General features: G+C 37.3%; 1 protein-coding gene across 2 annotated transcripts in view; it reads right to left on the reverse strand.

The window, feature by feature from the left end:
* LOC146003623 (uncharacterized) overlaps window positions 1-21,400 on the reverse strand; it is a 58,362-nt gene that overhangs the window by 26,342 nt on the left and 10,620 nt on the right. For both annotated transcript variants that reach the window (XM_083141944.1, XM_083141945.1), the window contains exons 3-5: window positions 14,641-14,792; window positions 7,929-8,426; window positions 3,202-3,296 (exon numbers count right to left, since the gene is read on the reverse strand). In XM_083141944.1, coding sequence (XP_082998070.1) covers window positions 3,202-3,296; window positions 7,929-8,426; window positions 14,641-14,792 — 745 coding nt within the window. The remainder of the gene's footprint in view (window positions 1-3,201; window positions 3,297-7,928; window positions 8,427-14,640; window positions 14,793-21,400) is intronic.

Consider the following 21,400-nt stretch of genomic DNA (forward strand, 5'->3'; position numbering starts at 1 on the left):
TTATGGAAATCTACTAAAAGTTGATTGGTATTAACATACATGCATGTTTGTTTCATGTTTTCTTTATTTTCAACACCGCACCCCCTTAATTTGATCCCAGCACCCCTAGATGATTAATCCTGGTGCCGCCACTGTTATAGAGAGAGATTATGATGATTCTTACTGTGGACGAAGTACAAATATGTGGACTTACAGGAAATATTTTGTTCCCCCAGTAAGTAAATGTAGCCACGCACACGTCACAGATGAGCAAAAGATTATGCGCAGCAAAATCCATTCAAATAAAACATAAAATACAGTTGACATGTCACACTAAAGACGCTGCATGTGTTCTTAAAATTAATTTCAATGTTTTATTACAATCTTTCTCGCTGAAAGTTTTTATGTGATCAAATAGAACGCAAGTTAGCCAGCGGCAATATTTTACATTACATAACCCGATAATTTTTGCGAATCTTGGAACATTTTACTTTTTACTTCACATGCTTATACATTTTGTGTATAAAATATATACTGTAAGCATCTATGAACCTTAAGAATGTTTCACTGTTTTTTCCAACCCTCTTGTGTCACTGCTTCCATTATTTTTTTTTATTTTTAAGTAAAAGAAAATCCTCGTACATTTTATGGAAACATGTTTTTATTTTTTTTCTAAATGACCAAGAAAGTATTTCAGTGTAAAAAATACCTTGTAATGTTCTTTATGTTAAGTACTATTTTCTGACATTTTTTTTTGAATTATTACTGGAAGTTGAAATTGTTGCTTTATTGGAGTGGCCTTGACTGGACAGTTTTTGGGGCATTTACTATAGTGGCGATTTGGAACACTATACCAAATGTTCAATCCAGGATACACCATGGGTCATGCAGAAATTGTAAGTGAAAATATTTACAGCAGGCCACCCACAATAACAGATGGGAGGTTGGTGGTTGATGTTCGAATTGCTTTCCTTAGATAAATGGTAGAAGTAGTTCTGTTGAATTACTAATACCGTATTTATGCATTTATAGGGTTGTCCAATAAGAACGATATGATTTTACAATGAAAAAAAAAAAACTATTTCAGATACAACCAAACTTTTTATATTATTTTGAAGCATAGTTTATTACATTATGTTTTGAATAACGCATCATTTAAGTGTCCACCTCGACTTCGTGCACACGAGTGAATTCGATGAACCCAATTTTTGATGACTTGTTCAATAACTTGGGCCTAATGTCATGAATGCAGTGTTCGATGTTCAATTTTAATGCATCAAGGGTTCGTGGTCTGTTTGCATAGATTATAGATTTCAAATAACCCCACAAAAAGAAATCTAAAGGAGTTAAATCACAACTTCTTGGAGGCTAACTAACAGTTTCATTTCTTGAAATTATCCTTTCACCAAACTGTTCTTGCAATACGTCGATACTGGCATTAGCAGTGTGAGATATGGCACTGTCTTGTTGGAACCACATGTCCTCCAAATCAATTTCATCTAAATTTGGCCACAAAAAATCTGTTAACATCAATCGGTACCGCTCACCAGTCACTGTAACTGCATCTCCTACCTCGTTTTGGGAAAAAAAATGGTCCGATGATGCCACCATACCATAAACCACAGCATACGGTGCAAAGGCTTCTCGTGAATCTCTTGTGGATTGCTTTCAAAATAAAAACCACAATTTTGTTTGTTAACATATCCACTTAATCAGAAATGAGCTTCATCTGAGAAGATCATTTTTTGCCCAAATTTATGATCCGTTTCAAGTTCAATAGAACGTCTTATTTTCATAAAATTTTTGGATAATAACCAAACATTCTTGAAATGTGTATTTAGCCATGATGAATTGTCACAGTATACTAAACACAAATGACAACTAGTGACAGTTATAACATTTGAAGCATAGTTGCCAGTTCATTTCAAAATCATATCATTCTTATTGGAAAACCAAAACCCTTTATAATGCGCAACCTAGTTTTGGGGGGAAAAGCGACAAACAATTATATCTTGTATACACACTACAATTCAGGTTCAAGAAATGGCTTCTTAGTTGTAGGTTGTAAAGCTGTTGCAGATCAAGGGAACATCATCTTGTGTACACAGTGAATCACCAACCATGCCACCGCCCTCCACTGTGTTTAGCATCCCAAAGCTTTTACTTCTGTAACCACCTTGTTTATTCTGTAGTAGAAGAAAGCAAGATTAAAATTATGTTATGAATTTGTAGTGCTCAGGAAGTTATTTTCTATTATTTTTTGCCCGACAAATACTGCTGATACACACCCCATGTGATGGGAGGTGCATACTTGAATTCTGCCAGAAGGTCACTGCTTTTCTCGATGTCGTTCCATTACAAAGTGAAAAACCATGGGAAATGGTCATTTCACTTTTAAATTATTATTACGACAGACATCCAACATGGTAATTTTTATTTGTGCCTGTTGATATATATGTGTTATACGCAGTGAGAATTATTCCCTGCGTAACATGCACCACAGTTTTTGGGGACAAAAATTTTTGAAACAAGTGTGCATTACATGAGTAAATATGGTAATTTCGGCATACTCTTTCCTTTTTTGGATGCTAATTCCGAATATGAAGTCAGATTTTTTTCTAGAGAGCGTACAGTTTTTAGTATTAAATTATAGATTTTTGAGGTTAAAGTAGATGCAAACACTTGCCATTGAACAAAGGTTGATGATGATGTGTTGAAGAGCCCTGCGCATTTTGGCAACACAGGGGCAGGTTTACATTGTAAGCAGCTGGCTGTTTCACCCCCACTCTCTTTGCTTGTTTAGGGTTGAAGATTCGAGAGAATGTTTTTCTTTCCTTGCTAAAAAAACTACTCATTTTAGAGATTTGAAGTTGGTTTTATTATGCAGGAAAAGACCACACAGCAGTTTTGTGGTTATGAAATATGTTCAATATGACCCCCGTTGTTGTGAATGCTTTTTAACTTATTCACTCGTAGCTTGGTTTCCCTAATTTTTCCAGGTTTTTCCACGATTTCTGGGCAGTGAGAAGCCTGAAAATGCCAAATATAGAGAGACAGGATGGCGATAGTGGCTACCGAAATTAATAGAACATCATAATAAACCAGTTTTGAAATACTATATTTCTGTATATTAATTTGCTAACACATCTTTCATTCCCTGAAACAGGAATGAAGATAGCTGTCTAAAAACATACAGTAAAGTCTACAATATAGTGCACTTACTTTGGAACTACGCCCTTTTTATAAGTCTCTGGTAGATCTGGTGGTGGCTGCCTTATACTGTACCCAAGTGGTTGAGGGCCTGGTTTGTTATTTGCCTGATAAAGAATTGAACATAAAACAAGTCTCAACATTACTGTGCCACCAACATATACACTTCAAACTTCTTGCTACAAATATGCACAAAGCACAGATATATTCAGTATAAAAATGGCCTACGATGGCATACAAGTAAATGAAATAAATTAGACAAAAGAATGCCTTTGTAGCTGTAGTAGAATTCATTTCAACATAGGCACAACACTGCATTCGCAAAACAAAGTTGTTTCATAAATTAAAATATACTAAAAATGTTCTGTATCGTGGAAAAACATTTTGGTAGGTTTCCTGATCACTAGAGAAGAATGCTCACATTTGAGTATCATTGCAGGGTGGTGGGAAAGAAAGTATGAAACCTGATTGATAAAATAAGACGTCTGACTGAAAATGAAAGTTACATAACAATATAATTTGTGCCACCCTTGGTGGTCTCGTCGTTTGATTAGCTTGCTATGATGCCAAAGATCTGGGGTTTGAATTCTGGGTAACAGATATATGTACGAGGTTTGGATAGAAAAAAACCGGATTGATGTTGCTATTGGCAAACAACGAATGCGCGAAGGTTGAGCAATGCATGATTCTATACTACCATACCCTGCCTACAGAATGACTAATTGCCCTGGGTGCAGGCCTCCCAGTTTCGCTGTGGCACTTGGACAAAGCGGAACGTGCGTCTGTGCTCCGTCGGAAAAATGCTGAGTATTAAAACGGAACAGTGTGTCAATATGAAGTTCCTTTACAAACTGGGGAAATCCGCAACAGAAGCGTACGACATGTTAAAATCTGTGTACGGGGATGAGTGTTTATCATGCACACAAGTGTTTGAGTGGTTTAAATGGTTTAAAGAAGGACAGGAAATGATCCAAGACAACCCACGTTCAGGACGACCATGCACGTCGAAAACGGAAACAAACATTCAAAAAGTGAGTGATGTGATTCGAAAAGATCGTCGATTGACCATTAGAGCAGTTGCTGAAATCACAGGAATAGACAAAGAAAGTGTTCGACAAATTTTACACGAGAATTTGAACATGAGTAAAGTGTGTTCAAAACTCGTGCCAAGGAACCTGACATTGGAACAGAAGGAAGCTCGAGTGAACATTTGTACGGACACTTTGAAGAACATTGAAACAGACCCTACATTCTTAGAGAGAGTGATAACCTGTGATGAATTGTGGTTTTTCACGTACGACCCTGCCACAAAGCGCCAATCAATGCATTGGAAGACCCCGAGTTCGCCACGTCACAAGAAAGCTCGCATGAGCAAGTCCAAATTCAAAGCCATGATGATTGTCTTTTTCGACATTCGAGGCATTGTGTACGTTCATTGGGTACCCGAGGGTCAAACTGTAAACCAACATCATTACATTAATGTGCTGAAAACCCTTCGTGAGCGAGTAAGAAGACGACGACCTGATTTGTGGCAACGGAAGTCATGGATTCTGCACCAAGACAATGCTCCTGTCCATACGGCCCTGTCAGTGAAGACATTTTTGGCTAAATATGGCATCCCAGTGTTAGAACATCTGCCATATTCGCCGGACCTTGCTCCCTGTGACTTCTTTTTATTCCCCAGAGTGAAGTCCGCCCTAAAAGGAACCAGATTTGAGACAGTAGAAGCTGTGCAAAGAAAAGCGACGGATGTAATGAACATGATCTCCGAAAATGACTGGCAACACTGCTTCCAGCAATGGAAAATTCGTATGGAGCGGTGTACAGATCGTGCAGGGGAGTACTTTGAAGGAGATAAAGTTCCTGTTGTACAAAATGCCGAATAAAAGATTTCATAGCATCAGTCCGGTCCCATCAAGTACTTCAGCTATTCAACATTAATCTCATCAGTGTGATTAACCTATAGACATGTAGAAAAGTGACACAAAATAAGCAAATAACTATGTCCATGATCTTGGTTTATGGATTCAAAAATTGTAGCCATATTTTAAATTTCATCATATTACCCCCTCCTCCTTCTCCCTGACCCCAGACAGGATTATTGGGACTGTGCACAAAGTTTAAAGTTGGATACACTAAAATGTGTTGCCCAGGCCCGTAGCCAGGCAACCCCCCCCCCCCCCCCCTGGAACTACCCTCAGCCCCCTTGACATTAGGTAAAACTATTTTGTGTAATTTGTTTGCAGTGAAGAGTGAAAATGTAGACAGCATATATTATTTTGCTTACAAGTTTGGTGAAGGATAAATTCAGGGAGCAAGAACAGAGCTATTACATTCGTTCATCGTCTACAGAGGCAAGTGTTTAGGAGATTTCTCTTCTCTAGACTTCAGAAAGTTCCTTCACAGGGGAGCTTCTTTATCTGTACCTCCGTTGCCCCTGTTGCGACCTCCCATTTATACAGAAATCTGTGACTTTGACGTCATTATGCAAACTCCCTCTACGTCAACAGTCAACAGCTCTCAAGTTTTGGAAACGAAGAGGAGTTTTATTGTTTCGGCCGGGGAGTGGAATGTACGCTAGGCACTATGATTGAATATTGTCCATCTTTTCTTGCGTGATATAAATATCTGTGTCATCAAACGTAGTATGGAGTGTGTAGTAAGGGATGATTTCAGTAGCAGCTAATTAACACTTCAAGCGATATTTTAAAAGATATAGAAAAAATGTAGTATTTGTGTGATATTTCTAAACTTTATGTAACTTAATGACCCCCTCCCCCCCACACATAATTTACCTTCATTTAACACTGTTGAACTTTCGAAAAATGGACTTGATTTACAAAAGTCCCCCTGGAGATCAATTCTGGCTACGGGCCTGGTGTTGCCTCAGGTAATATTAACCTGGAAACTGATTACAAAGCAAGAACATTAAAAATTACACCATCCAGGAAACTTGGAATCCAACTGTTCATCAAATATTTTAGAACATAATATTTCAGTCAATTTAGATCAATCATTTGAAAAGTTCATTATCAATTCTTTAACTATGTTAACAGAAATGTGACAACTTTCTATTCAGGTAGACATCATACATATTTTTTTCATAAATAAAAAAAAATGTTAAATAATATCTGATTCAGTCAAAAACAATGGTTGACACATTACTACCAGGAAAAAAGGAATCATAACCTTAAAAAAAATAATAAAACTCAGTTTTACCCACGTTTTTCATATTTATGTGAAAAAAGAAAAACCTACCCAGTTTGGGCTTTTTAAAAAACACAGGAAAAATGGTCAACCCTGATACCAACATTTAAGCTAGTTGGAACACGGCACCTTCTATACTATAGATGAATGTTGTTGTAAAATATTCTTAGATTCATTTCTATAGTTATACAAGTTTTATTCCTTTCTATATAAAAAATCCACCTCTATTTTTTTATGCAAAATTTTGAAAAATGTCCTGGGATTTGGTATAATGAGCATGCTAAATAAGACTGCAGAAAGTGTTGTCAACAAATAAACTCTGAATTTCAAGGAGTTTATTTCACATTCGGCTCTTCATTTCAGAACCCTCTGGTGACAAAATATGGTAAGAAAACCCAGCTGGAATTTTCTATTGGTTTCAATTGGAATGAATCGGTTTCAATCGGAATCTCAACTGAAACCAATTGGAAAATCAAGACAATTTCCAATTGGTGAATTGTATCCAATTGTAAGTTTATATATATTGTAGAATCAATATGTTATCAATTCATTTATTGACTCAAAGCATAGCTACTTTGATTCTTGACACCACATTTCCTATGATTTAGAAGTTCTTTGGAAAAACAGCACACTTGAACTGAATTTGTTCTGAATTCTAATGCATACTACTGAAGTCAGATTTATCTTTATAAATACCTAACAAGAACGCTTTCTTAAGAACCAACTCGACCTAGTAGTTGGAATAGATGTTCATATTAGTTCTTGTTTTTGCAATATGAAATTTCCATGGTTATTCTTGTGTATGTAATGCAATTGGAAAAATGAGCAATCTCTTGATCAACTAAGTCAACCTCGACAGTGTTTTGTTTGTTTATCATTTTTCCAAAGTGTTGTGGGTCAGATTCTTTGTTTAACCTAATTTGTTGCTGTTTTCGCATGTATAAAGGAAGAACAACATGTGAATTTATGACTGAAGCATATTTTTCGATTTTCTATAAGTGTGTTAATCACAATGAAGCTACAGAGTTAAAAATGTGTTCATATATTTGAAAAAGTTTTTCTAAGTTACAAAGTCCACATGTTTTACCAGAGATTTATTTTAGTTGTTTTATATAATTTATCCATTGCATTTACTGTTGTAAAGATAACAATTTTTAATGAGCAATATATTGAAAACAATAAAATAATTTCCAATACAAACCAATTCATTAGAATTGACCAATCGGTTCCAATAGACCAATCGGTTCCGATAGACCAATCGGTTCCGATAGACCAATCAGTTCCGATAGACCAATCACTTCCGATAGACCAATCGCTTCCGATAGACCAATCGGTTCCGATAGTGTGCCTAAAAAACTCATATTGGCTATCGGAAACAATTGAAAAAAATTCCAGCAGGGAATGAACCTCAGAAGTTTCAAAAACACCAAAATTCACACTACAGTATGTAATCTTACATTTCATGATTCCATCAAAAAATGAAATATCCATGTTTCTAAGCATGCAAACAACTAAAGTGAATATGTACATACCTGCTGCTTTGTCCCGAGGCCATCGCCTTTCTCATTTTCCTTCATGTTTACAGCCTGCATGATTTCTTCCCGCTTATTTCTCAGATTTGATGGATATATAACCAATCCCTTTTCGCACTCTATTTCCCAATCTTCAGCATTTATAGTTTGAGCACACTGACTTCTCACCGGGCATGGCTTATTCTCTTGATCACTCTCCGTCAAGGAAGATCCGGTGGCGGAACCACTTGACTTCGACGAGGATGACGATCGATGCCTGGCTATTTGCGTCCCGTGTGTTTCGACCATCGTCTTTATGTTGTCTGTTTCTCCCCTGTGCACGAGGTTCCGAACGCTTCGGAAATCGTTCGGTCTACCCAAAACTTTGACTTGAGACCTGCCTGTTTTTGATTTTGTCTGCTTGGTTTGGCGAACGGTACTTTCACTCTTTGAACCCATATACGATCCGGTTGGTTGCTTTGTTCCAATTGAGTTATCGGTGAGATCACGTTTCGCAGCCTGTAAAATTAAAATGGAACAAAATGTGGGTTTATAGAAAATACTATGGATAATAATAACCTGTGGCGCAACAGCCTGTGAGGAGCAGGTCCTACTACCAACTGCTGGCCTCACTCTCACATGCACAGGTGGGAGATCAGTGGTCACTGGGTTGAAACCCCAGTCATTGTTGTACGTTTCCGTGACTGGGTTACGCTACTGATCTGTAGCTCCCCGATTTCCTCATGATGGTGAGTGGTCACCGGTCCCATACACTGGCCAAAATGTCAGGAGAAAGTTGTTATGCTTCCCTCAATATACTTGAACCTGTGCACCTTCCGTAGTTGTTGCCCAAAGCATGATGCCTTACACCGCATGGCATGGTGCAGGACAAAAATACTACGGATGGGACAGATTAATTGATGTCCTGTCGCAGGGTGGCTACTATAGAACCATAGAATTCAAGTATAATACCCAGTTTTCAAGGTGAATTTTTAAAAAATTCAAGGCCACAACCACATGTTTTCTCTATTTCAACTTATTACCGCCTCTCACCACCCACACACACACACACACAAATATATTAAGAATATAAAGGTTGTGTGGGATTCCATTGTGTCCAAAAAAATACAATTCAATTACATTAAACGGTATAGATATATTCAAAATATTGAGTTTACATTTGCCACTTCACATACTCAGACTAGAAATACATCTACAAACACAAGTCACAAATGTTATGGTTTATATTCTAATCTAAGAAAAATTGTTAATTGTATGAGAATTTCAGACTACAATTTACCTAATCATCTTCAAGATATCTTATCTAGCATGTCAGATATTGTTCTGCAAAGGACACTAACAAAGTAAACAGGTTGAGAGAATTTGATTTAATTCTCCACGCTGCTTTCTTTTATTAATTAACTATATATTTTGTTGAAATAGTGATTCTACTTGCAATGTTTTCCATGGTATATGTTCGTTACACATTACTTTCAACATGTGCACCATCCACATCACAACACACTTCCCATCTGTCGGCAGTGGCGTGAAAGACGTTCTGGAGCATTGCTGTTGTTATGGCAACAGCAGCTTGTGTAATGTGGTTTCGGAGTTCCTCCAATGTGGTAATCGGTCGGGTGAACACACGTCCTTTGATAAATCTCCACACAAAGACGTGAGGTCAGGGGAACGCACTGCCATCATCAGGGGTCCCCCATGTCCAATCCATCTCCCAGTAAAGTGAGCATTCAGGAACATGCGAACATCTAAGGTATAATGTCATGGTGTCCCATGTTGCTGACGTGTGTTCACCCGACCCATTACCACATTGGAGGAGCTCCGAAACTACATTACACAAGCTGCTGCCGCCATAACACCGACAATGCTCCAGATCATCTTTCACACCACTGCCGACAGATGGAAGTGTGCACATGTTGAAAGTAATGTGTAACATATACCATGAAAAACATTGCGAGTAAAATCACAATTTCAACAAAATAGATACTTAATTTATGGACACCCTGTACATCAGAGGATCTTCTCTGGTTATTGTTAGTGCTTGCTTCCTGGAGCAGTTGCCATGGTAAAGTAAGTTTTGTTTGCAGTTCATGCCACAGCAGTGCTGCGATCGTGAGGGTGCGCAGAGTTGTTTGATCCACTGGCAAGGCACACATGTCAGTTGGAGGAAAGATAGTAGTGCAGACTCTTCACAGTGAGTTGTGATATGTTCTAGAAACTCAAGATGCCCGCCATATGCGAAGTGCGGTCTGTGATCTGATATTTGAATGAATGGAATGTGAAGTAAGACTTGAAGCTTTCCTGGCAACGAATGATGAATAGATTCTCTCAGGCTATCGACCAGGTGATTTCCGGAAAATATTCCAAGTTTGCGAGAGCTAACGTCACTCTCATCTTCAGGGTTGAAGTGCAGTTCTGAGCGTCAAACCGGTGTACATACGTTCGTGGAGCAGGGATCCCAGTGAAGATGGCGGACCAATCGGGTGGTGTGTCTGCTACGTGCATGCTTCTGGTTAACTAACGCTAACCAAGCTGTGTCTAGTTCGAGCCCCGTGTCGCGATTAAGATTATCTTTTTCTTCATGAAGAACTAGACGCAGCTTGGTAGCGTTAGTTAACTAGAAGCGTGCATGCAGCAGATGCCACCCGATTGGTCCGCCATCTTCACCGGGATCACCCTCCACAAACGTATATACACCGGGTTGATGCTCAGAACTGCACTTCAACACTGAAGATGAGAGTGACGTTAGCTCTCGAAAGCTTGGAATATTTTCCGTAACTCACCTGGTTGATAGCCTGACAGAATCTATTCATGAATGGAATGAAAAACTAAATATGCTGACCAAGGCAGTAATTTATTTTATTAAAAACATAAACTAAACGTAACATTTCAACCTTCTAGCAAGGTCTTCTTCAGACTCTGTATCAAGTACAAAAGTAACAAGATACAAAAACAGGGTATTATATATACACAAACATTACTCCCTCCAGACTATTTAGAAAGTTGAAAGACACAATGAACTGGAATGGGGGACTGAAGTTAAACAAAGAATGGAAGAAGATGTTAGAAAGAGTGGAAAGGACAAGAGAGAAAGAGGAGAGGAGAAGGAAGAAAAATGAAGGGAAAAGAGCGTGAGATTAAAAGTCCAACCACATTCGATATGGAAGTAATTGAGTTTAGCCTTTTAGGTGAAAGTAAAGTTGGCAAGTGAAAGTCACCTGCTAGAAACTTCCTTAACAACTTTCTAAATAGTCTGGAGGGAGTAATGTTTGTGTATATATAATACCCTGTTTTTGTATCTTCTTACTTTTGTACTTGATACAGAGTCTGAAGAAGACCTTGCTAGAAGGTTGAAACGTTACGTTTAGTTTATGTTTTTAATAAAATAAATTACTGCCTTGGTCAGCATATTTAGTTTTTCATAATCATGGAAACAAGGCTTAATGGTGTTATAAATGAATGGAATGTGTTAGCAGCTGAAATCCATTAGATTGATGAGGTGTATAGGGAACAGATCATGAGTGCCTCAATGGTACGGATATGAGTGCAACAGTTTTATGAAGCAGTACAATGTGCCTGATGAGGAACACAATGGACAACCATCTAAGATCCATGAAGTGGAAGAGAAGATTACAGAGAACAGGCGATTCACCCTGTCCTCACTTTCAGTGCATTTTCTACACATTTCCCGGTCGCTGCTTCATGAACATGTTAGGCAGCATCATTCTATGATATGGGAATACAAAACATTGTGTTTTGTTATGATAAGCGTCTGAACAGTGGTGGCAACTATGTTGAAATTTAGTCCAAGATATGTACTTCAGTGTGCAATAAAGGTGATTGTTCCACTGCATTTTTTGCTTCTTTTTATTGGCAAACAGAACTTATTTTCTGGATGACCCCTGTAAATCTATATGCGAGTCTATTTATGAAAGGGAGTTGGCTAACTATGGCTATTGCTTTAGCCAAATGTTTTGAGAGGTCTCAGGTTTGATTCCTGCTGGGAGCTCAAAAATTTCATTGTTGAATCTACATCGTGACGACAATTGGGGAGACACTTGTTTGGTTTGGTTTGAGGTTTTAAGTCCACTTTATGCACAGTAAGGCTAATCGGGACTGGACCTACAGTTTAAAGTGGGATCCGAACCACTTGTGCCTCTACCGGGTATCGAACCCGGGACCCCTTGATTACAAGGCAATGACGCTACCACTGCGCCATGGAGGAGGCCGGGGAGACACTTGTAAAGGAGTAGCTGTCACCAATCTAAAATGAGACTGAACTGGCCACCCATCACCCAGTGAAAAGCTGCTTGGCAGGCCTTGGCTGTCGGTGTTACTATATTTCACTGCATAATCGTTATAGATTTTATGCCAACTTTTTTTTTTTTTTCACAAAAAATGGGGTGTGACCATTATGCGAAAATTATTTTAAAACAAAGAATTTGTGTCAGTATTACTGGTACATAAAAATAATTTATCAATAGTTAAACTGCTTTTGGTGCAAGATAAGTACGGAACACTCATGAATATACATTAAAATTGAATGGTCCAAATCAGAGGCATAGCACAGTTATCTGCCCCCCTCATATCTTGCACTGTTATCATTTGTTTTGTTAAACGTATGATTACGTGATGAAAGGTTATAAACCAATTTCTTGACTGAAAATACAGGATGCGACAATTATGCTGTGAAATACAGTATTGTGCCTTAGAGTTTAGTTTTTAGTTTTTAGTTTTAGCTGAATGATTACAAACTTCCATTTCTGAAAAGTATACACAAGTAAACCAAGCCGAGAAATCATCTGAGAACATCGATTAAGGATAATCCAACCCAAAAGATTGATTGGTTGATTTGGTTTATTTTACTTCACTTTTCTGCCACTTTTGGCTAATTGCAAAGATGAGGATGAGTGATGATATGGTGAAATTGATGAAAGGACACTCACAAAGAACACCCATGCCCAGGCTGGGATTCAAACCTGGGACCCCTGGTGTCATCGCATGCTATGGAGGTTGGTCAACCAAAAAGGATCCCAGTAAACTTCAGTGGATGCATGTCAAGCTAATATTTTAACAGCCAGCTCAAATGTGGTGGGCAAATTAAATTTTGCAACAAGCATATTAACTATTTTCCTGTAGTTTACGGTTATTACAAGCATAAGAAAACAGTTTTTTCTTTGTAACGTTTCAGGAGAACACACGCTCCTTTCATCAGACATTTATTTTCATTTTGACTAAAGATACAGTTATAACAATGGTTAGTAATTTTTAAACAAAAAGAATCTGTTATATAATGGATGTTGTCAATGTTACATTGTTGTAATATAGCAACTTAACTGTGAAAAAAACAGTCTATTTTTTTAAATTATGAATCCCAAATATCATTAGGTAATTCAAATTCATCATTGTTTTCACAAAGTTTCTTGATGTTTTCTGTTACATTAAATTTTAAAGATGGTGGCTTACTCCATTTGTGAAAAAGAAAACTCCACACTGGATCTATGTTACCATTTTCATTATTTAATTTATTCCAGTGTTCTTCTGCAATGAACGAGGCTTCCCAGACATTCAACTCTGTTTTTCCCGTTAATCTTTTTAAAACCCTTCTCTTTTTAATCAAATGCTTCTCTTCGATGATATGAGTTGACAAACCTGTTCTTGGGTTTAGATTTATAATGTCCAAATCATGTTCGTGCCATCTTATTGCCATTTTCCTTGCTGTTTGTCCCACATAATCTTTTGAACATGAACAACTTATATTATATATTCCTGTGGTTTCCACATCTGGTAGCGAGTTTCTCATTTTGAATTCATTAAATGTACATTCCAAACTTCTTGGTGATTTAAAAACAATTTTGAAATTAAAACTTCTAAAAATTTTTGCAATTTTATGTGAGAATCCCTTGTGGAATGGAATGTGGGACAAACAGCAAGGAAAATGGCAATAAGATGGCACGAACATGATTTGGACATTATAAATCTAAACCCAAGAACAGGTTTGTCAACTCATATCATCGAAGAGAAGCATTTGATTAAAAAGAGAAGGGTTTTAAAAAGATTAACGGGAAAAACAGAGTTGAATGTCTGGGAAGCCTCGTTCATTGCAGAAGAACACTGGAATAAATTAAATAATGAAAATGGTAACATAGATCCAGTGTGGAGTTTTCTTTTTCACAAATGGAGTAAGCCACCATCTTTAAAATTTAATGTAACAGAAAACATCAAGAAACTTTGTGAAAACAATGATGAATTTGAATTACCTAATGATATTTGGGATTCATAATTTAAAAAAATAGACTGTTTTTTTCACAGTTAAGTTGCTATATTACAACAATGTAACATTGACAACATCCATTATATAACAGATTCTTTTTGTTTAAAAATTACTAACCATTGTTATAACTGTATCTTTAGTCAAAATGAAAATAAATGTCTGATGAAAGGAGCGTGTGTTCTCCTGAAACGTTACAAAGAAAAAACTGTTTTCTTATGCTTGTAATAACCGTAAACTACAGGAAAATAATTCTATCATGCAAGCAATGCGTACATACAAGAAAAAGCATATTAACTTCTCATATTTCTTACCATCAATGGTTTTTTGAAAAAATATCACTTTTATCTCAAAATGTGCAGGAATTTGCAATGAACATATTGTAATCAGGGAAAATCCAGAACAGGAAACAAACACAGTATATGATTTGTGAATCAGTCTTACCTTTGCTGTGGTGTCCACTCTTGAAGGCATACTGTAAATGTGAATTGCTTTCCGAAAGGTATTTTGTGAAGCCTGTTCTTTGGTCTTATTCAGGGCCTCCAACTGACGCACTTTGTTTACATTTTCCAGAATGAAATTCTTTTTGGGTTTTTCTGAAAATGACAATACATGAATGTAGATCTTCACAAATTTTGACTTACCCTGTATATACATTTAATACATAGTTTCATATTTAATATACATTTTAAACATTTATTTTACTATTTACTGTCATGTAATTTCTTCATTTCCTACTTCCACATGTTTTCTTCAATATTGTAAAAGGCTAAATTGGGGTAAATTTAATCTTAAATGTCTTCATTATTCAAGAAACACCTTTGCCAAATTTTTATACGATGTTGAGCCTCAGGATGTCTCATTTTAGTGCAAATCTCAGATTTTTCATCTGTCCTCCATTTGGGTTATACAGAATTCAGCTTTTGATATTTTACACATTCTCAATTTTTGGGAGCTTGTAGAAAACACACACATTTTTGGATATTTTATTATGCCTAATGTTTTTAAAGACTCAAATGTTCTTCTTTTATCTTTTATCATCAAGTATGAGCAGTGGCTCAGTCGGTAACGCGTCTGACTGCCATGCTAAAGGTTCCGGGTTTGTTCCCCGGCCAGTTCAAATCCGGGAACTTTTCTAATGTTGGAAGCGGCCCCGGCACACACCCAGGGTAGAATAACATAGGTACCTGGGGGAAACCCTGGGGGGTAAAGGCAGTCAGGGACGTGATGCTGATCACATCACCCCCACTCATGACCGGATCAAGAAAGTGTGGGGCGTTACCCCCACACCCCCTATATGCCTTCATGGTGTGGTGCTAAGCACAGGGGAGCACTTTACCTTTTTTTATTAAAGTCCACTCTATGCTTATGATATTTAATGACTTCCCCTTGTACATTTTCAATTTGCTTACCTGATATTAAAAATTATAAATTTTAGGTATATTCATGTTATTTGTACTCCAAAAATTATAAAATAGACTTCAACTTGGATCCAAACTACTGTGTAATATGCCTTAAAGGGGATCGAACGTGAGACCTTTTGAGAGAATAGGTTTTTATCTCTTTGATTATTCACTTTACTCCTCATTTTTTGTTCAGTTTACCATGGCAACAGGAGGAATTGATAACAACAAACAATGATAACCATCTATTTTAGCCCTGGACCCCTATTTTCGCAAAACTACTCTAATCTCCAGAACATGGAAGTCAGCTTTGTTCCTGTTTACAGTACTACATATTGTTTACATAAAAGTGTGCAAGTAGAGGTTACAATTAATTATCGGTGAAGTAAGGTACCCAACTGAAATTCGATCCTCCCAATTGCAACTTCTGGATCCACCACTGTTTGTGACTGTTCTATCTTCATCTTTTGACTTATCATCGAAGTAAACTTATCCATACAAATATGCTACCTGAATCTTAATACTTCTTATTTTGCATCCTTAAATTTGAAGCCAATGCATGCCAACAAGCATATGTGAGCTCGCATCAGAATCATTGGTAAGATTAAGATTAAACTATGTTCTTTCATATTCACTTTTTACTTAGTTATTACGGAAGTGAACAAAAAAGAACCCTTCATTTTGGGGGATTGGGGTGTATAGGCTACAAATGAGTTACAGAAGTATGCACAAATACAGGATGTTTCAAAATAATTTGAATGATAAAAAACATGTTCCTTGAATATCCGTGAAATGCATTTGAACACATGCTTAAGTTGTTGTTGTTGTTTTTTTGTTTTTTTTTAAAAAAAAAGAGGCCCAGTAGTTCTAAATTATGTCGCCAGGCTGACCAGTTGTAAAATGGCTGACGTAACTGGCGAAACATTCTTGAACATGTTGACTACGAGGCTTATGCCACAGCTGACACATGACAGTGCATACTTTATCTATCAGCTCGATGGAGCCCAATGCCACTGCCACCCTAAAGTACGGGAGTTCCTTAACAAATAACAAGAGCGCAGAGTAACAAAGGGTGCTTACAGTGAGCATTTGCAAGTAAATTTCGCGATAACCATTAGCACATAAACTTGCAGACAGTTGCATATGTGTGAAATTGCATCTTACTTTGACCATTTATGAATAAAATATAAAGAGTTGAAATCGTTCAAATCATTTTGAAACACGGTGTATATACGTATGGCACCCCAGGCATAACAACATTGCAAAATAAAATTCTTATATGATGTTTAAAAAGTACAGGTAAGGATTAAGGCATGACTGGACCTTTCACCAATGCCAGGGCAACTGCTTTCGAATTTTCCTCTCCTGCAGAAAAGCTGCCATAGTATTCCAAATTGTGAAAAATTGCATCTGCTTAGAATTACTTCCAGAGCAGTCAGGTGAATCTTCATGTGGTTTGCTCTTGCTGTGCTCTAGATATAAATAGTTTAATACGCTTATGTAGCCACAAAACTATAGGGAATATCTAGACAACAGTGAAAGCAAACCACACAAAGATTCACATGAATGCTCTAGAAGGAATTCTAAGCATATGTAATTTTTCACAATTTGAAATATTACAGTGGTTTTCTGAAAGGAGATAAAAATTTCGAAAATGGCTTCGCTGTTATCGACCAAAGATCCAGGCCTGCTTTGTCCGATGAGTTCTTGACATGCTGTTGGCATTTGCCCATCAGAGGTTGAAGTTGTGCCTTCAGACAAAATGGATACAGTGAAGGCATCATCAACAAGACACTAAAGAGAGTAACAGACAAGAACAACTTCCACCTGCTAACCAAGACAAGAAGATGGCCGTCGTCCCAAATATTGGTAACCTCTCTGCAGTCATCAGCCTCATTCTTTCGAAACACAACATCAAGACGATCCACAAACTGCCATCAAAAGTCAGAAGCAGAGTTTACCGTATCACCTGTTGTTGCGGTAAAGCCTACATTGGACAAACGGGGAGGACAATCGAACAGCGCTGCAAAGAACATGCCAGCTACACCAATAATTTTCATCCCGAATAATCAGGGTTAGCAGAATATTCCATCCAGGAGCAGGGTTGGCATTTTGCCCGGGTCTTTTTCTTTTTCAGATAAAACCCGATTAAAACTGGGCAAAAATGGGTTTTATTGGGTTTATTGAGGTTATCTTTATATATATATATATCTTTATATATATATATATATATATATATATTAAAAGTGAAATACATTTTTCCCTGATAGTAATATAATTGGAACATTTAATTTGTATTGTTTTAGTTCACTGAATCAAAAACTATTTAAAATTTTCTGTTAACATACGTAGTTAAGAATTGACAATCAAGGTCTCACACCTTGACATGATTAAACTAAAAGGGTAACCCGTTCCGCAGACCATTGAGGGCCCAGGCCTACCTACCGACTGCCGGCCGCAATTCCACCTGATCCTACTCTGAGGTGGGAGATCATACAACCAATTATAAGGCAACGTGTGGTCAGCATGACGAACCCCCAGTCGTCGTTGTAAGTTTTCATGACCGAGTTACGCTACTCATTCGTATCTCTCCAATTTAATCATGATGGTGAGTGTTCACCAGTCTCAAACACAGGCCGAAATCCCAGAAGAAAAGCTGTTACGTTTCCCCAAGGAGACTCATTCCCGCACGCATCCCATAGCTGGAGCCCAAAGCATGACTGCACAGCCGCAGTGCGGGACAAATGATTAAATTATCTAAAATACCATGTTCTGAAACATTTGACCAACAGTTTGATTCTACTCTTGCTGGATGGCGTAACAGTTAATAGATCTGTGATGTTCCCAGGGTTGCACATTGCAATACTATACTAATGCTTGTTAGCTGTGGTGGTTTAGTCAACCTCCGTGGCAGAGGGGTTAGCACAGCACGCTGCAATGCCAGGGGTTCCGGGTTCAAATCCTGGTTCAGACGTGGATGTTTGTCCCAATGATAATACAGATAAAATTGAGAAAACGGGAGATACTACTAGCAGTATTACTTTTATTACGTAAAAAAAAAGTAGACAGGCTGGCTGATTGCCATGCAGAAGACCTGGGTTTGAATCTTGGGGTGGGTGAACTAAGGTTGGAATTTTTCCGGTCTTGTCCTACATAAAACGTGGAACTTGCCCAATCTCAAATCAATGTGTTCTGGAGAGTAAAGGCACATCACATCCCCGCCCAAAATGGTCGACATCAAGAATATGTCGAACCCTACCCCCATATCACCTGAATATGCCTTCATGGTACAGTGCTATATCAGAGTGGCCACTGTAAGACCATGATAAAATTCAAGTATAGTTCCCAGTTTTCAAGGTGAACTTTCCAAAAATTGAAGGTCACCAGAAGATGTTTTTCAACCTTACGTATTACCGCTTCTCACCACCCACAGATACACACACAAATATATTAACAATATAAAGGGTCTGTGTGATTCCAATGTATCTAAAAATTCTAAATCAATTGAAATAAACGACACATATGTATATTTCAAATACTAAATTTAAGGTGCGGATTTTACATTTTGATTTCACATATTCACACTCGAAATACGTCTACAAACACAAGTTCCTAATATAACGGGATATACTAATGTACAAAAAATTGTTAATTGTGTAAGAATTTTAAGCTGAATTTTACCTATTCAACTTCAGGATATATTATCTTGCAATAATCTTCCATCTATCAGATAGATTGTTCTACAAAGGACACTAAGGAAGTAAACGGATCAAGAGAATTCAATTTTATTTTTCACGTATCTTTCTTTTCCTTCCTCGATAAAAATAAAATTGATTGGTTAAAAACTGGCCTCAGAGCATTTATAAATTCAATGGGATATGTTTGATTGATTGAGTTGGTGTTTTTAATCCATTTTATTCACAGAAAGGCTAATTGGGACTGGAACTTCAGTTAAAAGTGGGATCCGAACCACTATGTGCCTCCACCAGTATCGAACCTGGGATCCCTTGATTAACCTGGGAGAGGTCGCACCCATTTCACAACTTATGCAGTCGCGGTGGGTCACTGTGACCTGCAATTATAAACTTTTCTATTTTTAACATATAAATATTTTTCTTTGTTTTGTTCTTCGGATATTATTTTTTAACCTATTTGACAAATTAATAAATATAAATATATATATTTATGTTTCCTGATTTTTTTATTTCTAATGTTATTTGGAATTACATATTGAATAAATGCAACATTTCTGTGATTGTCTCAAGTAATCACTAGAGCTCTTTAGAAAAAAACAAAGAATTAAATTTTTTTTAATAGTAATACAATAAGTAAAGATATACAGTACATTTTCATGTGAAATACCTTATAATTTGTTTCTTTCCAAACAGTCATCACAAGTGATTTTTCCATGTTTCCCGCAGATTGGCACCTGACAAAGCGGGCAGCATTGGGAAGTCTAATTGCCAGTTCTCTGACATTTTCTACATCTTTTTCTTTTACTTGAAGTTCCTTGTCATCACTAGGAGATGGTTGAACATGGTCTTTCAAAAGTTCGAGGATGTCAGTTCTCAGTTTTCCGCTGAGATTTGGAATTTCCAAACTAGACCTTATGTATGGTCTCACAAGGCACATGGCTAATTCTTTCAAATACTTTATCCTTACTATACGCCGGCTTTCATCTTTACTGTTACATGCAGATATAACCAAAGCATTTATTGCTGCTATATTTAGCATGTTATAAAATACTGTTAGTGGCTATTTGTTGCTCTTTCTAGCGACAGAGTTGTTGCCTGACATTTCATCCACAGTGTCTGCGCTGCCTTTCGTTATATTGTAAAATGTTATAGCCCTCTCTCTCTCTCTCACGGGCGGCGGGGTCGATATAACTTCAGGTTTTCTATTGTCGCCAGTCTCTGGATCAATGGCCTTGCTTGGATGACAATAAGGTAACAAGTTTTCCTTTTTTCGAAACATACAGAACCAGTGTTGCATGATCTTTCCCAAATCCGAAAAGAGAAGAGTGCTCTTCCCTATTCTTGCTGGTAACAAAACATGTAGGTAGCTCACGTTTATTTTTCTGAATTGTTCCAACTGTTGTGAGATTGTGTTGAAGCAGAAGTTCTCCACCCAATGGCACACTAATGAACCAATTATCATAAGTAACATTTCTGCCAGAACCTGATATTGGTTCAATTAGACGTTTTGTAATGGCAGCAGGAGTTTGGTTCACAAAACATGGACCATCAGGCTGTTTTTTCTAAATATATCTCCATTTTGGCCACATAGTATGTCCAAGCGACTACAAGTGAAAATACCTTTATTCCGTATTTTGCAGGTTTGCTTTTCATAAATTGACAAAACGGGCACCTGCCACAAAAGCCCCACAACATTTCATCAATTGTTGTGTACTCGCTAACACTAAAATTCTTTTTACAGTTTTGCACAAACAGTTCAAAAATTTCACGTATAGGAGCAAGCTTGTCAAGCGCACATCTTGCCTGTCTTGTCATCAAAACGCAACATTCTCAATAAAAATCTAAATCGTGTTTGACTCATAGCAGTACGAAAAATAGGAATTCCTGTTCCATCATCACTCCACAACTCAATATGCACGTGTGATGACTTCAACATGCCAGCCAAATACAAAAGTCCTAGAAAGGCTTTCATCTCAACCAAATCGGTACATTTTACATCTCTTTCACGAGAGTAAAAAAACTTTTGAAACTTCAATATACTTATTTGTGTAATCCACTATCTTCTGCAGTATTGGATCAGTAAACAAACACTGCCAAGCTTTCACC

The sequence above is a fragment of the Lepisma saccharinum genome, chromosome 20 (assembly GCF_977018435.1).
Source record: "Lepisma saccharinum chromosome 20, izLepSacc3.1, whole genome shotgun sequence".
In the NCBI taxonomy this organism is placed as follows: domain Eukaryota; kingdom Metazoa; phylum Arthropoda; class Insecta; order Zygentoma; family Lepismatidae; genus Lepisma; species Lepisma saccharinum.